The sequence below is a fragment of the Adiantum capillus-veneris genome, chromosome 27, assembly GCF_014529385.1.
Source record: "Adiantum capillus-veneris isolate H3 chromosome 27, ASM1452938v2, whole genome shotgun sequence".
NCBI lineage: Eukaryota > Viridiplantae > Streptophyta > Polypodiopsida > Polypodiales > Pteridaceae > Adiantum > Adiantum capillus-veneris.
Window position 1 is genome coordinate 140,402,765 of NC_140957.1, and position 22,795 is coordinate 140,425,559.

The following is a 22,795-nucleotide window of genomic DNA, read 5'->3' on the forward strand; positions in this document are numbered from 1 at the left end:
CGTAACAATCCCTGAGCTTTATGCCTGTCAAACTTGACCTTCTGGCATACCAAGCAATTGTGCACAAAATCGTCCACATCCTTCTTGAGTCTCGGCCAAAAGTTGTATCTCTCTACACCTTTCAAGGTGGTAGCAATGCCGCGATGACCCGTAAAAGGTGGACAGTGGCATTCGGTCATAACCTTTTGCCTCAACGGCTGTGTAACGCACAACATGATTTTCCTCATCAAGTAGTTATCCCGAATGGAATATCCCGCTACTATCTCCCATACCATATCAAAATCTGTATCCGTGGCATATTGATCGACCATATCCTCGAAGCTCCTATGATGTATCGCGGAAGAACCAACGACTTCCGAGACAAAGGGAGCTCTTACGTTTTGAGAAGGCACGGCTGAGAAAGAAAAAGGGAAAGGAGAGGATTTTTCCAAAGCTTAGTATGTGATACTACGGACCTTTCCAGATTTCCAAAAAGATAAATGATGTCTAAGGGAAAGGAGAGGCTTTTTCCAAAGCTTAGTATGTGATACTACAGACCTTTCCAGATTTCCGAAAAGATAAATGATGTCTCCTTTAGACTGAAGTTGTCCGATACTTGGAGAATTCACAATGCTTTTCAAGTGAGTCTCTTGAAGCCTTTTAAAGGCGATGTGCCCGAAGATGGGGAGCCTAATCAGCAACCCAAAATGGAAGAAAACGAGGAGATTCTTCTTCTAGAACAGATATTGGCACATAAAGACAGAAAGATTAAGGGTAAAGTGATAAGGCGGTTCTTGGTTAAATTCAAGAATTATCCTGCATTGGATGCGAAATGGATGGAGGAGGAGGACCTAACAGATACTCCTCAGATTGTGAATCTTTATCTTGAAGCATTTGGATTAGCATAGCCTATTCTAAATGGAACCCCGAACTCAGCTTGGGCGGAATCTGGTGCAGCGGGTATGCACAAGAGGGGAGTCGCTCCACTCCTTTGTCAACAGATTGCCTCCATTTTTGATACTAAAGTCACTGATGTCTCTTTGAGTTTCAGGGATACTGTCACAAACGGGAGCGCATAACAATATAAAATATATTCAGATAAATAGAATTTATCTCTTATTATTGAAGCCAAAGGATATAGAGAGAAATAGAGAGAGAGAGAGAGAGAGTGTGAGAAGATCGACACAGTACTGGGGACCAGAAGATGGGCTGGTCCCCCCCCTTAAAGAGAATTCTTTATTAGGGAGAATCTTTTTACAAGCACAAGAACCGGAGAAAACCCCTCCGTTTTAAATCTCTGACTCGATGGTCGTTCCTTCCCGTAAGGGAAATCCGAGAGACAAGCTCTCAATCCTTTTTCCGTCTGTACTCGGAGTTGAGACTCCGCAGACAATTTCCGAATTCCGTTTCCGATTTCCCAAGCGTAGGCCGAAGCCTTCTCGCTTCTCCTTCGCGATGAAGTACCTACAAACACACACGCAAACACACGACAACAATTCGTATGGCGAATCCACAATAGGTACCTGTCGCTCTTGCGCGAGAAAAGCGACTTCCGTGCTTCGTAGTCTCGCGATCTCTCGCGTCTTCTGGCGGCAGCGTCTTCTCTTGCTGGCGCTGGCAACCCCCCTTCGGTGAGGGCATGTGGTGCTTTTATAGCTCCTTCACCATGGCACGAATAGCTACTCGCGAAGAGATCGCGGCCGTTTTTTTTTTTTTTTTCTGTTCTACCCGAAATAGGGAGAGAGAATTCGCTGGCTGGTTTTGTTGCTTTATTTTCTAAGTGGCTGCCCACTTATTAAGTGGACGGCCGGCATATTTTTAAAATTGGTCTGAACCTGCCCAAAAACTCAATAAAACCTTATAAGTTAAAATCAATGCTTTCCCAGGAGTCCCTGGATGCTACCACATGCACGAATGCAATGCAAACATAGATTCCTCACGGGAAAGCGTTTGCTCTTCCCGGAAAACTCGTTCAAATTTTTCGCTTTTTAAGAAAAGCTTCTCAGAACCCATCTTTATTCTTGTGCTTGCGTCTTTACGCGTATTCCTCTTTCCAGTTTGGATTTCCTCTCGACTATGGATATCCCCTTTCCGATGAACCCATCACCCACCTTGTGACGCATCAGGAATACCTATCACCTAGTCCTTTCCTACCGAACTTACGGTACAATCCCCTTCACGATGCTCTATGTCACCCATACTATGACGCATCAGAGATGCCCGTTCCCGGATGGTCCCTGTCACCCATCCGATGTGACGCATCAGAAGTACCCGTTCTTGGTGGCCTTACAGATATTCTCGTTCACAGTGCTATCGTCATTACTTTGAATGACGCACTAGGAATACTCTGTACTCGGATGTCTCCAGTGAGAAAAACCCTCACTTAAAATTCCAATAATTCATTTAGATTTATTTTTCCTTGATGTTCCAAGCGAGAAAACCCTCTCACTTATAAATCCAATAATTCATTTAGAATTATTTTTCTGTCAGATAAAGCCAATTTAGCAACATCCCTCTCACTTATAAACACTTGTCCTCAACTGTAGAGGTCCAACTGAACTGCCAGGGAGAAACCGGAAAGATTCCAAATCTTGCTCAATGGTGAGTTGAGCTAGTCCTTTCTCAAAAGAGAACTTAAAAAATTAAATTAAACAAAAATTCAAGAATTCAATACTTACCTTACCACTTCATGTCCTTCCTCTAGTACCTCGAGGATATCCTTCACTATTCATCAAACTTACGAGCCATGTAAGAACTCGTCATTCGCGTCTTTCCAACAGATTGGAAGTTTCCTCATCCGAGAATCTGTTAACTCAATTCCACCTTCTCAATCCCGAGAAGAATAATCCTCCTAGAAATCAATCTAGGTATCTGTCTTTGTGCATAATCCTGCGCTGTTAGTCTAGAGGGTATTAAACCTCTTGTGTCCTCCCACATAGGGAATGCTCAAGTCATAGAGCATTAAGCTCGATGTCTTTCTTCCACAATTTGCGATCACCTTAAAGAAGGTTCTTGTTCCAGGCCGTCGCTCAACGTAGGCGAACGGTTCCAGGCCGAAGATTCCTTGTGCACGACAGCACTTTCTTCCAATCGTTTCCTCCTGCGAGTTATTACCACCAGCAGTGATTTTCCGACACCCATTAGCACCTCTTCCTTACAAAATCATAAAACATGATTCACCTTGCGAGCATCAATGCCGACTTGCAAAATCTCCGGCAGATAGGATTCTAGCCATACCATTTTCTGAACGTACGTTCAAACCCGGTTCACAACAGAGCGAACCCTCTTTGATTCTCAGGGATGTTCTCCCATATGTAATTCTTACCATTTTGAAACAGATGGCAAACTATATTCTTACGAACATAATAGTTCGAATTTATTCCAGCAGCGTGTAAATGCTACTTGACCTGCTCATGGAGAAACATATACCGCAACCAAAAGTTGCTACTGTAATGGTAAAAGCACATAGCGTACTCAATGATCAACGACCATCGGAAAACCTCTTCTCCGTAGATTCCTTCTAGCAAACACATCTCAAATAGAGATTCTCGTGTCAGAATATTCTTGCGCGCAAAAAGGCGCTCAAGAGAGTATAACAAACTCTCGTCCAATTCCTTGGCATAGGTCTGCATCTTCGTGTGTTATCCATGTACTCAAAAGTGTACATAATTCTTAAGCTGTGTTAGAGTTTCAATGAACCTGGGAAATTACCTTCCCTTCGTAAGATCCTTAGAGCAAAGACGCTCAACTTGACGATCCCTTGGCTCGATCTTAGAGCAAAACCCGCTCATCAAATAATCTAGGATTTCAATCCTTGGATTCCTCGAGCACAGGCCGTAGTCGTCGCTTGTTCCTTCCCTCGTAAAGAGTGTTCATTCACTTGTGCGAAAAGCACTACCATATCTTCCCGTACCGGGTAGGGGGTGTGGGCTTAAAGAGTATTCAAGCTTAGTGAAAGCTTTTCTTGGTTGAAAGATCTGAATGGTTCCTTCCTTTCTGCCGTCCTACCCGCAATAGCAGGTAATTTGTTTGTGAACTACCGGATACGAGATCAATAGTTGACCTTCCGGATGGTTGAGCAAACCAATTCATCTCAGAAAACAATGTTTCAAATTGATCCTACTCTCATAAATACGCGAGAGTGATTGTCCTGGTCAGACACATGCATATCTCGTGCATAAAAGCAATACGCATTTTATGAGTTCCTCAAAGATTTAACTTTGATCCAACCTGCCCTCTCACTTAAAGTTTGAGGGTCAAAAACTCGGGAGTTAGATTGAATTCCCTTACTCCAAAACTTTCTCCGGATAGCAATGTATCCTTCGAGGAGAGGTAACAAAAATTCGTTGTTTCTGTGTTCAATGGTTCTCGTCCCACTGCGGGGATTGTATTCTATGTACATCAAGGTGTACACTTTCAGCTTTTATTGTTGACTCCACCATCTGCTGCAAAGTATCTTGCAGATGGGTTTACAAAATTCGGCAAAAGTCCTTCGTTGAATTTCTTCATCTTTCCTTCCTCAGAGAGGGGCAAGAGTGGAGCTACCTTGGCAAGAGTGAACCACTACTTGCTTGGACTTGCTCGTATTTCTATTGGGCAAACCGATCCCAATCTTCTTGGATGCCTTCCTCAAAGCGTAGAGGAAAAAAATTCAGCCTTGAATTGAATCCAAGTCTTGTTGTAAGTTCCTTGCAAAGCTTTGGTATACCACCAAGTACTTGCAATCCCCTTGAGGTGTTTGGTCACATGCCTTACCTTTGACGCTTCTCAGAAATTGCCGTTTGCAAAGGCAACTTCATACTATCAAATGAAAGCGGTAGCTTTCGGGGCATATTCTCCTCCGTCAAAAGTATCAAACTTGATCGGAGGGTTCGGAGGTCTAAAGACCTTCTTCATATCCTTCCCGAGATGACGGGATTTCTTGGCTATGGTTCTGGATTAATGTTCATAGATATCTTCTAAATTCTGAAGGATCTCGAGCATTCCGCTCCTAGGTTCTTCAACATCATGCTCTTGTTGCCTTCTCAGAGAATCCAAAGTCTTGTGTCAACTTCTTGCAGAGAGAAAAAAAATTCCAACTCTGCGAGCTTTCTCCTGCAGGACTTAGGTTTCCGCCTGCTTACTTCTCTCTTGGCTTGTCATGGCTTCTTCCCGTATCTTCCCAGAGTCATCCTCCTTTACAGAGAAAGAGAGGAGACCATGCTCTGATACCACTGTCACAAACGGGAGTGTATAACAATATAAAATATATTCAGATAAATAGAATTTATCTCTTATTATTGAAGCCAAATGATATAGAGAGAAATAGATATATATAGAGAGAGAGAGAGAGAGTGAGAAGATCGACACAGTACTGGGGACCAGAAGATGGGCTGGTCCCCCCCCTTAAAGAGAATTCTTTATTAGGGAGAATCTTTTTACAACCTCTGCTTTTGGCATCCCTTGTAACTCTTTATAAGTGTAGTTGGGCTCCCACTTCTCATAGCATCTGGACACAAAGTCTGAGAGTGAGTCCCAACCACTTCGTGTACTTTGTGCAACAGATTAATACAAAAAGAAATACTGAAAGGGACGCCAGTCTTAGGGGCCAATATCCCTAGGCACGGAACTCCGTCGGGCCGTGTCGAATCGATTGTGAACTGTGAACTGTTTTGAAGTGAATTCCTGTCATGTTGCGGTAGAATCTTGACTTGGAGTGTCCAAGTCTGTTGCACTGAGGAAGGTCACATCTGTGAGGCTTGGGGCTGATCTTGCGGTGTAAGGTGCAGCGGATGTGAATGTTGAACTTTGCTCAAGATGAGTACTCCGAACTGTGCTCAAGGTTCCTTTTTACTTACGAAAGGGAGAGCCTTATGTTCCTTTAATGAGAGAGTGCAAGTGATCACAAACAAAGTGGATAAACACTGTGAATGAAGGTGCATGAGACTGAGAGATAGAGAGAGAAGAATACGACACCAGAATGTTGTCAAACCCTCCTCCGAAAGCCCCACTCTCTATGGCGAGAGCGATCTACTATTGATTGCACAAATCTCTACAATGCTTTGGACTTGCTAACGATGAGGACGACGACGAGACGGGCTGAAATCTGAAAACGCTAAGGGCTGAAATCTGCAAATCTTATATCTGCTGAATTTTGACTCTATGTCGATGACGACGATGCGACGATGACTCGCTGAAAACGAAGATACTGAAATCTGCGTTTTCCGGGCTGAATCTGCAAACTTCGCGGGGTCTGACCGTGCGGCAAGGATCTATTGCGAGAAGGTGAGATCTGCGAGGTTCGAGACTTCTTCTACGGGTTCTACCTGCTGAAAACTGAAAACGCTGGTCTATGGGCTGATTCTATCGCGAAGATCTTCAAAAACGTTGAGGTGTCAGGCTGATGCAAAAACGCTAGGACTGATTTGGGCTCTGATGTGGAAATCTGCTAACGCTAGGGAGTCTGTTGTGTCTTGCTGTGGATCTGTTGTGCCTTGCTGTGGATCTACTGATCTGCAATGCAAAAACGCCAGGGGCTGAATTGCATGCAAAAATGCTAGGCTGGATCTGGGTCTTGATGCAAAAAAAGCTAGGTAAACTGCCCGGGAGGGGTCGTGTTGAGAAGGTGTCTGTTGAACGAAGCTGCTCATGCTGCCTCTTCTGCCAGAATTGCTAGCGCTAGGTTTTTCTTATATAGTCACTTACTGAATTTACCCTACCTAGTTCTCAACAAAAGTCACTTAAAAATAATAAGTGAAAATTGACTAAAATAGGGCAAATAGATCTATGCATTGTAAAAAAACTCCGAATGGGTTCTGATGGAAATCTGATGATCATGCTGTGTACAACCAGAGGATATGCATCTACTCTAAGTGTCTGGACATGCACGGTCTGCGAACAGACTCACAAAAGTGTCAGATCACTTCCTAATCTAGGCTGAATGAATTGAACTCAACCCTTGCCATGAAGTAGCTTGTCCATGTGCACATAGGGTTAGATGTGTCACGTGACATCCCCTCCTTTTCAAAGTGAGGTACTGGTACCGAACTGTACGGTGTCAAGGAAGATCGCCAACAGCGTCTGGAATCTTGGAAAGGACTCTTCGCCGGCCCACTCTATTGGAAGGTCTGCAATGCTTGCTTCTTTGGGCTGCGCCGAAAGCGACACAGAGTCTTCTGTGGCTCCGATGCTTTAACTTCGTCTAGAGTCATGCTTCTACCTTTCTTCAAGAACCTCCGAGGATGAAAATTCTTGAAACCACTTCAACACAAAAAGATGAACATACCCATTCCATGTAAAGTGACTGAAAAAATACTATTCTTTCGAACAATCACATCATCTTCATGCAAATCATCATGCTTGTCATTATCAAGCAATTCATCATGCTTATCATTATCATTCAAATCATCATGCTTATCATTTTCATTCAAATCATCATGCTTATCATTGTCATTCAAATCTTCATGCTTATCATTGTCATTCAAATCATCATGCTTATCATAATCATGTAAATCATGTGTGTCATGCTTGGGAGAAGAAAAGACGGAGAGAGTCTCCTTTTCCCGAATCTCTTGCATCTGTGTCTGCACTTGAGAAAAGAGTCGCAACATCTCTTTCATGTGTCGTTCGTTCATTGTTATTCTTGCTTTGTTCTCGCGATCAAATGCTGCTTCTCTTACTTTGCGCTCATGATCCAATTCGGCTTGTCTTTCTTTGGCGTCCAAGTGTGCTTGCTCGCTCTCACGCGCTATGGCTGCCATTCTTTCTTGGTACTTACGATCAATTTTTGCCATTCTTTCTGTTGTTCGTGCTTCGCGTTCTAGCTTCCTGTCCATCGTCATCTTGTCGAAAGCCTCCATCGGAGTTAGTGCAATCCTTGGCGTAGATGGGGTCGGAAAAACCTCCCAGTGAGGAAAACTCTTTTTCGCCACTCCTATGCTCACCACCTCCATGCGAAGTATCCGTTCCGCTTCGGGTGATGACCATCCACTGAAGTCGTAGGTTCTTAAGTTCACGAGGAACTTGGGTTTGTGCGGGTCTTGGGTTCTTGAGGTTCTTGAGGGTCTTGACTCTTGAGGTTCTTGAGGTTCTTCTTTAGCTTGCAATCTGCGTTAGAGAAGGATCTTCTCTTTACCCGAGCTCTTCTCTTTTCCGCGGGCGCACCCCTTGGCGGCCTTGCGCTCACACCAAGGTTGCTTTTTCCCACCTCACGTCGATTGGCCGGCCGCGAAGTGCACGGTCCACTCTCAATGAGTGAAAAGAGGCACAAGGGAAGGCTAGACAAGCCCTTCTTTCTTGGGTTTCCTGTCACTCTTCAAAAACACGATTAGGAATCGACACGTCCAAGAGCTCTTGGGTTACGTGCGACCTCAACAAGCAAAAAAAAAATTTGTAGTTCTTTCCTTGAGTGATACATAACACTGTCAAAGCTCTGATACCAATGTAAGGTGCAGCATATGTGAATGTTGAACTTTGCTCAAGATGAGTGCTCCGAACTGTGCTCAAGGTTCCTTTTTACTTACGGAAGGGAGAGCCTTACGTTCCTTTAATGAGAGTGCAAGTGATCACAAACAAAGTGGATAAACACTGTGAATGAAGGTGCATGAGACTCGGAGATAGAGAGAGAAGAATACGACACCAGAATGTTGTCAAACCCTCCTCCAAAAGGCCCCACTCTCTATGGCAAGAGCGGTCTACTATTGATTGCACAAATCTCTACAATGCTTTGGACTTGCCGACGATGAGGACGACGACGAGACGGGCTGAAATCTGAAACGCTAAGGGCTGAAATTTGCAAATCTTGTATTTGCTGAATGCTAACTCTATATCGATGACGACGAAGCAACGACAATGGGTTGAAAACGCAGATGCTGAAATCTGCGTTTTCCGGGCTGAATCTGCAAACTTTGCGGGGTCTGACCGTGCGGCGAGGATCTGCTGTGCAGGCACGTGAGATCTGCGAAGTTCGAGACTTCTTCTGAGGGTTCTAACTGCTGAAAACTGAAAATGTTGATCTATGGGCTGATTCTGTCACGAAGATCTGCAAAAACGCCAAGGTGTCATGCTGATGCAAAAACACTAGGGCTGATTTGGGCTCTGCTGTGGAAATCTGCTAACGCTAGGGAGTCTGTTGTGTCTTGATGTGGATCTGTTGTGCCTTGCTGTGAATCTCTTGATCTACAATGCAAAAACGCCAAGGGCTGAATTGCATGCAAAAACGCTAGGCTGGATCTGGGTCTAGATGCAGAAAACGCTAGGTAAACTGCCGGTGGGGGGTCGTGTTGAAAAGGTGTCTGTTGAACGAAGCTGCTCCTGCTGCCTCTTCTACGAGAATTGCTAGCGCTAAGTTTTTCTTATATAGTCACTTACTGAATTTTCCCTACCTAGTTCTCAACAAAAGTCACTTAAAGATAATAAGTAAAAATTGGCTAAAATAGGGAAAATAGGTCTATGCACTATAAAAAAGCTCCTGATGGGTTCTGATGGAAATCTAATGATCATGTTGTGTGCAACCAGAGGATATGCATCTACTCTAAGTGTCTGGACATGCACGGTCTCTGAACACACTCACAAAAGTGCCAGATCACTTCCTAATTTAGGCTAACTAAATTGAACTGAACCCTTGCCATGAAGTAGCTTGTCCACGTGCACATAGGGTTAGATGTGTCACGTGACATGCGGAGTCTAAATGCTAAAAACTAAAAACGTTGATGCTAGAGCTGGTTCTGTCGCGACGAATCTACAAAACACTGATGTAATCTGCAAGTTGCAAAAACGCCAGGCTGGTCTTGGGTCTGCAAAAACGCTAGGGCTGATTCTGCAATCTGTTAATGCCAGGGCTGATCTGCAATCTACAAAACGCAAGGGTTGATCTGCTGGTGAAAAACGCCAAGGTTGATCTGCTCTTGCTGAAAACGCTAGGCTGGTCTTGATGGCTAAAAAACGCTAGGTTGTCCTGCCGAGTCTTGCTGAGAAGGTGCACTGCCAGATGATGGGTATCTGCTGCCTCTTCTACCAGAAAGTGCTAGCGCCAGCTTTCTTATATAGTAACTTAGGCAATTTGCCCTACCCAGTTTCCCAACAAAGTCACTTATTAATAATAAGTGAAAAATGGCTACAATAGGGAAAATGGGTTTTGTGCACTGTAAAATGCTCATGATGGCTACTGCAAATTCTGATGATCATGCTGTGTGCAACCAAAGGATATGCAACTACTCTAAGTGCCTGGACATGCACGACCTGCGAACAGACTCACAAAGGTGCCAGAACACTTTCTAAGCTGACCTGAGCCCTAGACCTGAAGTAACTTGTCCACATGCACATAGGGTTAGATGTGCAAGTGACATCTTTTGGCAACACTTTTGCCACGAGCCACCTGGCAAGAGAGGAACAGCCGTTCCTGCGGCCACCTCTATTGGTGCAAACATCACCCTTTGCAATAATCCCTCGAGGACTGACTACTTTCGACATGCGTCGCCGATGGGCCTTCTTCGTTTACAACTTCACACGCTTCCTCAGTGATTCCTCTCCAGACCTTGAGGCGGCTTGCTTCAGATTCCACGTACTATTTTTGGCAACTAGAGGGACACAAGCCCTAGACACAGCGGTTGGTTTCTCCTTCCCATTGTGTGGCGGGGACCACACTGAGTGGACTCTGGACTTAGTGATGGGCTGGCGTCAAGTTCAAGCTCTTGAGTTCTCTCATCATACGGGAGACTTCGGAGTGACAGATTTGATACAAGCTTTGTGGCCGTTGGCCAAGTTTGTGAGGATTAGTGGTGCTAATCCTATAATTGAGACTTAAAACTTCATACTTGAGATCAAACTGAGACTCGAGACGAGAATACTGATGTTTGTTTGCTTGAATGAATGCCCCAAAACCGAGTACAATAGGCTCCTTGTATAGGAGACGAAGAGTCACGAATGAAAAAACATGTCTCATGGTGAAAGAACATGACTTTAGACGTTAAAACACATCCTTTCGGTGAAGAGCTGCAACCATTGGGCGAAGAGTCGCAATCGTAGAGCAAAGGGTGTGACCAGTCGTCGAAGGAGTGTGGCTTTTGGCGAAGAGGCATGTCTTTTGGGCGAAGGGTCATGACTATCCAAGCGTTAGGGGTCCTTGGCATGGCACTTTGCATATCTGCGACTAGGAGTAGATGTAATACTGTCACATAGTCACAATCGTGACATTCCCTCCCTCTTTAAAATAAAACCCAAGGGTAGTTGTAGAAACTCCAGGAGAAAAATTTATTTCAGCTTGCTTCTGCGTCCAAAGCTCTAATGTGCAAGTTGCAAAAACGCCAGGCTGTCTTGGGTCTGCAAAAACGCTAGGGTTGATTCTGCAATCTGTTAATGCCAGGGCTGATCTGCAATCTGAAAACGCCAGGGCTGATCTGCTGGGAAAAACGCCAAGGCTGATCTGCTCTTGCTGAAAACCCTAGGCTGGTCTTGATGGCTGAAAAACGCTAGGTTGTCCTGCCGGGTCTTGCTGAGAAGGTGCACTGCCAGATGATGGGTATCTGCTGCCCCTTCTGCCAGAAAGTGCTAGCACCAACTTTCCTATATAGTAACTTAGGCAATTTGCCCTACCCAATTTCCCAACAAAGTCACTTATTAATAATAAGTGAAAAATGGCTAAAATAAGGAAAATGGGTTTTGTGCACTGTAAAATGCTCATGATGGCTACTGACTGTAATGCTGATGATCATGATGTGTGCAACCAAAGGATATGCAACTACTCTAAGTGCCTGGACATGCACGACCTGCGAACAGACTCACAAAGGTGCCAGAACACTTCCTAAGCTGACCTGAACCCTAGACCTGAAGTAACTTGTCCACATGCACATAGTACAAGTGACATCTCTTGGCAGCACTTTTGCCACGAGCCGCCTTGCAAGAGAGGAACAGCCGTTCTTGCGGCCACCTCTATTGGTGCAAACATCACCCTTTGCAGTAATCCCTCGAGGACTGACTACTTTCGACATGCGTTGCCGGTGGGACTTCTTCGTTTACGACTTCACACGCTTCCACAGCGATTCCTCCCCAGACCTTGAGGCGGCTCGCTTCAGAGTCCACGTACTGTTTTTGGCAACTAGAGGGACACAAGCCCTAGACACAACGGTTGGTTTCTCCTTCCCATTGTGTGGCAGGGACCATACTGAGTGGACTCTGGACTTAGTGATGGGCTGGCGTCAAGTTCAGGCTCTTGAGTTCTCTCATCATACGGGAGACTTCGGAGTGACAGATTTGATACAAACTCTCTGGCTGTTGGCCAAGTTTGTGAGGATTAGTGGTGCAAATCCTATAATTGAGACTTAAAAACTTCATACTTGAGATCAAACTGAGACTCGAGACGAGAACACTGATGTTTGTTTTCTTGAATGAATGCCCCAAAACTGAGTACAATAGGCTCCTTATATAGGAGATGAAGAGTCACGAATGAAAAAACATGTCTCATGGTGAAGAGACATGCCTTTAGACGTAAAAACACATCCTTTCGGTGAAGAGCTGCAACCATTGGGCGAAGAGTCGCAACCGTAGAGCAAAGGGTGTGACCAGTCGTCGAAGGAGTGTGGCTTTTGGCGAAGAGGCATGTCTTTTGGGCGAAGGGTCATGACTATCCAAGCGTAGGGGTCCTCCTTGGCATGGCACTTTGCATATCTGCGACTAGGAGTAGATGTAATACTGTCACATAGTCACAATCGTGACATTCCCTCCCTCTTTAAAATAAAACCCAGGGGTAGTTGTAGAAACTCCAGTAGAGGAAAATTTATTTCTGCTTGCTTTTGCGTCCAAAGCTCTAATTGTTAAGTCCCATGTCATGGCACTATTATTGACCCTGACAATCTTGTATGTACCAAACTCAATATTGACTTCATCTCGAACTTGTCTCATCTCTGTCGAAAGTATGAGTATCACATCTGCAACTTGGTTAGTGCTTTTGTCGAAGTCATTTGTAACTTCGAGCTTTGTCCAAGAAAAGATTGAATCTTTATCTGCTTCAAGTGAAACTATTGGTAAACAAACTTGAGCTTTCTGTTGAGTAATGACCACTGGTTGGAAATCTGCAAGGTATTCCATCGGTTTATCTAGAACAACGAAGTCCTCTTGAAGGGATGTCGTAGACTAACACTGAGTAGTGCTTGAAGGTATATCCATCTGTAAAAGCTTATTTGTGGAACAAGTTGTGTCCAAAGATTCAATTGCAGAGCTGCCTCTCCAACCAGAGGAGCTCCATGAGCCCGTCAAGGCACTCCCCCAAGGTAGCTCTCCAACCAGAGGAGCTCAATGGACCCAGGTGGGCGACAGAGTTAGTAGTTACTATGGAGTTCTTTAAGACACTCGGGCCCCGCCATGCACACACCAGTGTTAGGCAGTTGAGGAGACTCAACGGGTTAATTGCTTTAGAGCATGAGGATATGCGTGCAGTTGCTATTGACTTTACCGTGATTTGTTGTCAATAGAGACACAGTCAGAGCGTCAGGGTGCATGCAAAGAGCAGGTTTGAAGACAAATGCCTTGCCTTATTTCTGAGAAGATGCGTCAGAGACTAGAGTTGCCTCTCCAACCAGAGGAGCTCCATGAGGCCCTCAAGGCACTCCCCCAAGGTAGCTCTCCGGGGGAGGATGGTTTGACTCCCAGCTTCTTCTTGAAGTATTGAGACATGCTTGGTTCGGATCTTTATAGCGCCTACTGAAACGAACAAGGAGACAGGATCTCCCGGCCACACGGACGGCCTACAGATATGCGTCGGACGAACCACCCGACCATAGCCACCACCCGACAGCTCCCCCGTGCTGGGGACAGCGTCCGAGGACGTAGGCGTGCACCTGTAAGACCGGGCGTCCCATACCACCTGTCCTCACCTCCTCAAGGTGACCTCGCGCACTCATAGCCTCGCAGGCTAACCACTGGCACTCTGCCAGTGGGGTCGATAACTGCAAATGAGGCCTTGGCCTCCCTTTTATAATAATGGCCGGCCACACTAGCCGGGTTCACACTACGTCCGCCCGGACATTGGACGCCCATCCCGACGTAGGCGTGCACTTGTAAGACTGGGCGTCCCATACGACCCGGCCTCACCTCCTCAAGGTGACCTCGCCCACTCCTAGCCTCGCGGGCTAACCACTCGCACTCTGCCAGTGGGGTCGATAACTGCAAATGAGGCCTTGGCCTCCCTTTTATAATAATGACCGGCCACACTAGCCGGGTTCACACTACGTCCACTCGGACATAAGACGCCCATCCCGACGGCATCTGGGCTAGATCCCCTCTCCTGTGAGCGGGACATAACATACTTCCCCCCTTAAGAACCATTGATGTCCTCATCAATGAAGTGGGGAAACTGAGCCTTCAAAGCTCGAACAGGTTCCCAAGTAGCAAACTTTTCAAATTGACCCTTCCATTTAATTAAGTACTCATCATAAGCCTTTTGGCGAGAATGACAGGTACGATGATCCAAAACTGCTTCTGGTTCTCGAGGAATATATTCAGTTTGCATATCTTGCCATACATTTTCCTCGATAGGCACGACAACATCAGCTTCGCCCAATTTCACTTTAAGGCGGTTGACATGAAACACTCGATGTACACTAACATCTGAAGGAAGAGCTAGTTTGTAGGCAGCTTGGCCAATCTTCTTTGTGATCAAGAACGAACCACAATATCTAGCTGAAAGCTTATAATGCTTTCCTGTTCGCATAGTCTTGGAATCCTTGGGTGTCTTCAGATAAACCCATTGTCCCACCTCTAGAGTCCTTGGAGACCTCTTTTGATTAGCATAAGTAGTGACTCGGTCACGAGCCATTCTTATACTATCCTTAGCCAATTCGAGCATTTCCTGCATATCATACAAGAAATCACGAGCTTGGCGTTCCTTGACTTTCTCTAAGCCAATAGCAATTGGGGATTTGGGCTCAAATCCATACATCAGCATGAACGGGCTACATCCAGTAGCAAAATGCTTGCTACTATTATAGGCAAACTCTAACTGTGGAAGATACCTTTCCCAGTCAGACTGCCTATGAGAGACATAGGCTCTCAACATGTCCTCTAATGTCTGATTCATCCTCTCAGTTTGTTCGTCAGACTCAGGATGGTCAGAAGACGACATACTCAACTTTATCTGAAGGTGAGCAAACACATCTCGCCAAAATCGGCCAGTGAACTTAGTATCCCGATCATTGACGATATCTTCTGGGAGACCATACAGCTTATAAAGCTGATCGACAAATAAAACCGCCAACTCATGGCTTTTTACTGTCGACTTCGTTGGTATAAACTTCGCCATTTTTGTGAGTCTATCGACCACAACCCAAATAGCGTCATTGCCTCGACTAGTATTTGGCAAACCAACGATAAAGTCCATGGAAATACTCTGCCACTTGGCATCTGGGATTTCCAATGGATGTAGCAGGCCAGCTTTCCTAAGGCGCTCTGCCTTATTGACCTGACACTGAGCGCATCTCTTCACATAGCTCTCTATGTAAGAGCGCATTCTTTGCCAATAGAAATATCGCTTGACCAAAGCTAAAGTTCTTTGGATGCCCGGGTGCCCAACGCTAGGAACATCGTGGCATTCGCACAAAATCCTTTGTCAAATCTCATCGATTTCCGGCACGCAGACTTTACCATTTCTGAACAATAGTCCATCTCTAATGGAATATTGTCGTTGTCTCGTCTCTCCAGCACGACTCACTTGGGTCTCTGGACCACCCAAGCCTGTATGCAAGTCATGCCCCGCTTCAACCTCGTTCCATATCTTGCCAAAATGGCCATCAGAACGACATAGCCCTCAGAGAGAGAGATAGAAATCCGTCGAGATTTCAGCCATAGACAAGGCATTGACCCTCAGGAATCCTGCTGAGCGCATCGGCAACTCGATTGCTGGATCCTTTTCTATAACGGATCTCAAAGTCAAACTCTTGCATAAGCTCAACCCATCTAGCCTTCCGGCCTCTGAGATCACCCTGATCACAGATATAGCGCAAGGAGTGATGATCTGTCCATGCAACAAACGTAGAGCCATACAAGTAGTGCCGCCGTTTCCTCAGGGCGTGGACTACGGCGTAAAGCTCCTTCTCATACGTTGGGTAACGCATCTCAGCATCAGAGAGCTTCTTACTTTCAAACGCAACAAGACGTCCATCCTGATATAATGCCGCGCCAATAGCATAATCACTAGCATCCGTTTCAACCACAAACGGTTTGCTAGGATCCACAATGTGTAATATTGACGCAGTAGTCACGAAGTGCTTTAGTGTCCGAAAGCTCTCGTCGAGACGCTCATTCCAGACAACAGGGGGATTACCTTTACGATGAGGATCCGAATTCTTCGGCCCTTTCACCCCTCCTTTTAAAAGTTGCGTAAGCGGAGCAGCAACTTTAGAGTAATCCTTGATAAACTTGCAAAAGAATCCAGTAAAGCCTAAAAAGGACTTTACTTGGCGCACATTCTTCAGAATGGACTAATTTCGCACTTTATCTAACTTTTCAGGGTCGACGCGAATCCCATCGCCAGTAAGGATGTGACCCAAGTACAGAAGCTCTTTTTTAAAGAATTCACACTTCGAAGCCTTAGCAAAGCTTTTCAATTCTCAGTACTTCGAGAACAACGCGTATATGCACTAGGTGCTCTGACAAACTTCGGCTGTAGATCAAGATATCATCGAGAAATACAACAACGAAGTTGCCTAAAAATGGTCTCAGCAGATCATTCATCATCTGCTGAAACGTAGCTGGAGCATTGTTCAAACCAAAAGGCAAGACCAAAAACTCGTAGTGACCATAACGCGTATGGAAGCCTGTCTTAGGAATATCTTCCAGTTTGATCCGCATCTGATGATAGCCTAATCGCAGGTCTATCTTCGTAAAATACAACGCTCCATGGAGCCGATCTATCAGACCGTCCATGCGCGGGAGCGGATACTTGTTCTTGACAGTGAGTTTATTCAACCCCTTGTAATCAACGCAGAAGCACATATTGTTATCCTTCTTTCGAGAAAGTAACACTGGCGCTCCCCACGGGGATTTGCTAGGCCGAACAAAACCCTTGTTGAGATAATCCTTCAGCTGTCACTGAATCTCGTCCTCCTCGGTTTTACTAAACCAATAGGGTTGCTTTGAGAAGGGCCGACTACCAGCCACCAACTCAATGCCATGATCGACTCCTCTCGAAGGCGACAAGCCAAGAGGTAGATCATCAAGAAAAACATCCTTGAAATCAGTCATGATTTCTCGGATAAGATTGGATTCATCGGAATCCCGAAGTTCAAAAGAAGAACATGAAACATTTTTACGAAATTCAGTGACAGAAGTACCACGCACTAATGAATCAAACCAAGCAGATGGTACACATTGATAAAAGTCAATATCAAAAGACTTTATTTCTTTATACATTTCCAAAGCAGTAACAACTGGTATTGCAAAACCATTATTTACAGACTTCTGATTACAAAGCGACACAAATACATGAGGCATGTTCAGCTTAACAAAAACAAGAGAGTGATGTACATAGTCTATATACAATGAGTCTTGTTTATCATAAAACCATGGAATTCCTAAAATAACATCTGCTCTGTCCAGGCGCATGATGTGGAAGTCCAGGTTCTCTTTGTAATCAGCCAGCTCAAGCGACAAGTCTGGAACCATCCGATTCCATACATCCGTATCCACGCCACGAGCCATCTTCACGCGATACTCATGGTCACTGTCCTTCGTCCGCAGGTTCAGTTTCTGCACCAATTTTGCATCCACAAAATTATGTGAGCTTCCATTATCAAGGAATACAATCAATCGTGACCATTGATCTTCCCGGGGAAACAGAGAAGATCATGCTTATCAAACACTTTGGTGCTAAAAGTACAATTAGTGCATGAACTGTGCACTAAATGATGGATTTCAACTTGAACAACATCAGAGTTACCTGAGATCTCGTGAATCTGAACCGAAGGACGGCCTTGCGGTTTCTGCGTCTTTTTCTTTTTAGGACAATCCTTGATTTGGTGACCCGTCTGGCCACATCCGAAGCAAGTCCCCTTCTTCACTGCATCAGCAACTGAAGCATTCCTGGCTTCCTTCTTCTTCTGAGAAGATCTCGGCGTGATTTGGACTTATACTGGAATCGGGGTCGCTTCCTCGAAGCACCCTCACCGGATTGATGGTCTGCAATTCTTTTCTTCTCATAATTCGCTCCATTTATCAAATGGAACACCCTGGCCTTTGCCACTGCATCCTCGACGTCAGACGGAGCTTTATCCTTTATTAAGGCCCAACGGTAGTCCTCATGCAATCCCAACAGATACATGTGCACCACGTGCGTAGAGTCCACCTTGCAGAAGGTGAGTGCCTCTTTGAAAGCTGTCGTATATTTATCAAAAGACAGAGTTTTCATCGAAAGACTGCAGTTTGGCATAAGCTTTCAAAGGGCCCATTTTGGCGAAATCCCTCTTGAACTTCACACAAAAATCAGCCCACGTCGTAGGCTTCTCTATCATGTCACGCCACCAGGTAAGCGCCTTACTGCGCAGATAGAGAGGAATCATATGAATCCTCCGTTTCATCATGCTCCCCATGGAGATCAAAGTATGTGGTCCACTGGTGGAGCCAATTATTTACGGCCAATTCCGTACACTCCTCTTCACATGAGAAATTTGTAGTTTTGTACGGAATTGTGGCAGTCGGACCACCCTGCGACGAACGCCCACAGGCAGCAATCTGCGTCCGCAAATGCTGGAGATGGGTTTCGCCCTCGGAAATACGCGCAGTCATCGACTGAGCCATATTTTCGAGAGTAAAAAGTCGGGAACTGAGCCCTTGTACGACCCCTTCGAGAGAGGCCAAGCGAAGGTTCGTCTGAACATTCGCGTTTTCCAGAGCGGTGACACGCTGGTCGAAACTCTGGAAAGTAGTTGTAATCCATGTGTAGAGAGCATGCGTTAATGGAATTTGAATGTTACCTGGCGCGTCGTCACGCTGCATATCCGAGCTGGAGGAATCCATGGCGAAGTGCATGAAAAATTGGAAAATTCACGCAGAACCGAGCCTTTTTTACACTTTTTGGTCGCGAAAAGTTGAAGTTGCGAAGAGCTCTACGCGTCGGCGTAAGCGTCTAACACGAGCAGGTGATGGCGGGAGCGCGAGCAAGAGAGAGGGATGAGCAGCAGAGAGAAGTAGAGAGCTCAAAAATGAGTTTCTCTGCAAACTTTGAAGTCTCTGTAAGTGAGTTATTTTAATAACTCAGGTTTCAGACGATAGCTTAACAGACTCAAAAAGTTCTAGCCATACTTTAAAATAAAAGGCCCACTTAATAAAAGTCACTTAATAAAATATAACGAAGAGAGAGAAGAGGTGCGTAAAAAAAATATGGCGTTGAGAGATTCTGCCATAACCTTGGGGTGACGCGTGGAAAGAAAGGGGCAGCAGCCTACGCGTGCCCGCGTGTGCCCAGCAGGCAAAGGAGGTGCAAGGTAGGAGCCAGCGCAATGGGACTCTCCACGTTGGAAAAAAAAAACCAGCAGCGCTACTCCCTCTCCCAGCCTTTTCCTCACGCTTCCCTGCAGAATTCCAACACAGCTCCATGCCAAGCAAGCATACAGAGAGCTCTCTCTCTCTCTCTCTCTCTCTCTCTCTCTCTCTCTCTCTCTCTCTCTCTCTCTCTCTCTCTCTCTCTCTCTCTCTCTCTCTCTCTCTCTCTCTCTCTCTGCGTTTCATACAGATAATGAGGTTACAGAGAGATTGAAAGAGTCACCAGATGCTGAATTTTAATACAAAACCAGCAAATTAAGGGTAAATACACTGCTTTTCATCGAAAACCAGTAAATTCATCAGAAATCTCTCAATTTCCAGCACTCCCATCTATTAATTTGCTGGTATTTATCAAAAATCAGCAGTCGAACTGTATTAAAGTAAGTAATTTCAGCAATTTAATCACTAAAAAAAATTACGCGAACATGAGGTTTTCCGACCCGAACCGTTCCGTAGGTGTGCACACGGTCCTTCGTGCAGCCAAGCCGGCTCTGATACCATGAAACGAACAAGGAGATGGGATCTCCCGGCCACACGGACCGCCTACAAATACGCGTCGGACGAACCACCCGACCATAGCCACCACCCGACAGCTCCCCCGTGCTGGGGCAAGCGTCTGAGGACGTAGGCGTGCACCTGTAAGACCGGGCGTCCCATACCACCGGGCCTCACCTCCTCGAGGTGACCTCGCGCACTCATAGCCTCGCGGGCTAACCACTGGCACTCTGCCAGTGGGGTCAATAACTGCAAATGAGACCTTGGCCTCCCTTTTATAATAATGGTCGGCCACACTGGCCAGGTTCACACTAAGTCCGCCCGGACACTAGACGCCCATCCCGGCGGCATCTGGGCTAGATCCCCTCTCCTGTGAGCGGGACATAACACCTACCATTACAATTTGCACGCTGGAGAGATGCCTGACAGCAGCATGAGTGAGGGTTTGATATACCTTATTTCCAAGGAGGGAGGCTCCCTGGATGAGATTCGACAGTGGCGACCCATTACCATTCTCAACTCAGCCTACAAAATCTTAGCCAAGGCTCTGAGTTTGAGGATTCAGCTACTTGAGAGCATGGGACTCAGACAGGTTTTGTCACGGAGCGTGGTATCCTTGACAACATTTTCACCTTCTGAGAGGCGTCCGCCCTTGCACGCCTTCGAGGAGAGAATCTTGTGATACTCCTCCTCGATTTTGAGAAGGCTTATGACAGAGTTGGCTGGGATTTCTTGGAGGTCACTCTACGTAGGATGGGTTTCTCAGATGCTTGGATTAGAGGTGTGTCAGCCCTTGTTAGGTGCAACGTAATGATTGTTTGCGCTTTGCTCAAGATGAGTGCTCCGAACTGTGCTCAAGGTTCCTTTTAGTTATTATGGAAGAGAGAGCCTTCCGTTCTTAATGGAAAGTGCTATGATCACGAACAAAGTGAATGGACAATGTGCGTGCAAGTGTATGAGACTGAAAGATAGAGAGAAAAGAGAGATACGACACCAGAGACGTTGTAAAACCCTCCTCCGAAGGCCCCACTCTCGTCGGTGAGAGTGGTCTACTTATTGATTGCACAGAGTGGTACAATGCGTATGCAATGGACTGATGCAACTTGGACTATGCCGATGACGAGGACGATGATGACGATGACGACTTGATGGCTGAAATCTGTGGTCTTCTATCTGCTGAATTTCGGGACTGTTTCGGTAGCTGAAATTGACTGTTTTGGCTGCGTTTTAAGGGCTGAAAATGGTGGATCTCTGCAATGCTTCAAGGGGTTACTCTGCTACTATGTCTAATGCTGAAAACGCTGTGTATCTGCTGCAGGTTGGGGCTGAAACTCAAAAACGTTGATGCTTGCTAATGCTAACAAAAACACTAGTGCTGATCTGGGATTGCGGATGGATCTCCAAAAACGCTAATGGCTGAAAATGGAAAACGCTAGCAGACAGTGTCTGCTGCATCTGCTGCTGGCGATTTGGTAGATCTGCTACCGCTGTGGGGGTCTGGGAGATGAAGGCGACCATGCAAGAGGTGGAAACGCCAGGCTGATGTGTATGCAAAAACGCTAGGAGGTGCTGATGGTATGACGAGGCTCGGAGCTCCAAAAACGCCAAGTGCTGGGGTACTGCTGAGAAGTTGCCTGTTGAGCAGGAAGCTCCTGCTGCCTTTTCTGCCAGAAAGTGCTAACTTGGGTTTGCTTATATATTAACTTAGCAAAATTGCCCTACCTACTTTTGTTGGAAAGTCATTTAAAAATAATAAGTGAAAATACCAAAAATAGGGAAAAACAGGCTAAATGCACTAGAAAATTCCCCTGACTGAATCTGATGGATTCTGAAGGGAATACTGATGATCATGCTTTGTGCAACCAGAGGATATGCATCTATACTAAGTGATTGGGCATGCACGGTCTACGAATAGACTCACAAAAGTGCCAAATCACTGCTAAATCTAGACTGACTGGACTGACTGAACCCTGTTGTGGTGTAGCTTGTCCACAAACACATAGGGTTGGGATGTGTCACGTGACATCCCCTCCTTTTCAAAGTGAGGTACTGGTATCGAACTGTATGGCATCGAGGGAGATCGCCAATAGCATCTGGAATCCTGGAAGGGACTCTTCGCCGGCCCACTCTGATGTGTGGGTCGTGCAGTACTTGAACTTCATAAAGGTCTGCAACGCTTGCTTCTTTGGGCCGCGCAGAAAGCGACAAAATCTTTTGAATCTCCTTCCTTGCGTCAACTTCGTCTAGAGTCCTGCTTCTTCCATCTTCAAGAATCTCCATGGCTGAAGATTCCTGAAACCATCTCCAACACAAAACCATGAACACAGTGTGACATGAAACGTTTCGTGGTTTCGGTCGTTTCGGGGTTTCAAGGTTTTGAAACGTTTCGTTTCATAGCGTCAAAAACGTGAAACAGGTTTCATAAACGACAGTAAATTATATATTAATAAAATATGATAGATATGTATACAATGTAGCACACATGACTCTAGACTTTAATGTGCACAAGAGAGAGAGAGAGAGAGAGAGAGACATGCTCACTGTCAATGCTCACTGCTTAGAAGCCACTTCAAGCGAGCACGATCAAAGAGATGTTCAGTATTGATGAAACTTAAAACATAGCCACTAGTTTCATGAATCATAACTGATGCATCATTGATTCATTTAGCAAAGTACTTCTATTGAAGAAAGTTTCTTGAAAAATGTTTCATAAAAAATGCATGTCCGTTTCATGCGTTTCGGCAAAACGTTTCATAGGTTTCGGGGTTTCGGGGTTTCATCTGCATGAAACGCGTTTTTATGTCACACTGCATGA

General features: G+C 45.5%; 1 protein-coding gene across 5 annotated transcripts in view; it reads right to left on the bottom strand.

The window, feature by feature from the left end:
- The window catches only part of LOC147422848 (diacylglycerol kinase 1-like), an 87,294-nt gene that overhangs the window by 59,335 nt on the left and 5,164 nt on the right, over positions 1-22,795 (bottom strand). For 2 of the 5 annotated variants that reach the window (XM_086503832.1, XM_086503831.1), the window contains one exon: positions 19,350-19,514. The exons of the other annotated variants lie outside the window; for them this stretch is intronic. In XM_086503832.1, the coding sequence (XP_086359958.1) occupies positions 19,350-19,514 (165 nt within the window). The remainder of the gene's footprint in view (positions 1-19,349; positions 19,515-22,795) is intronic. 5 annotated transcript variants of the gene reach the window in all.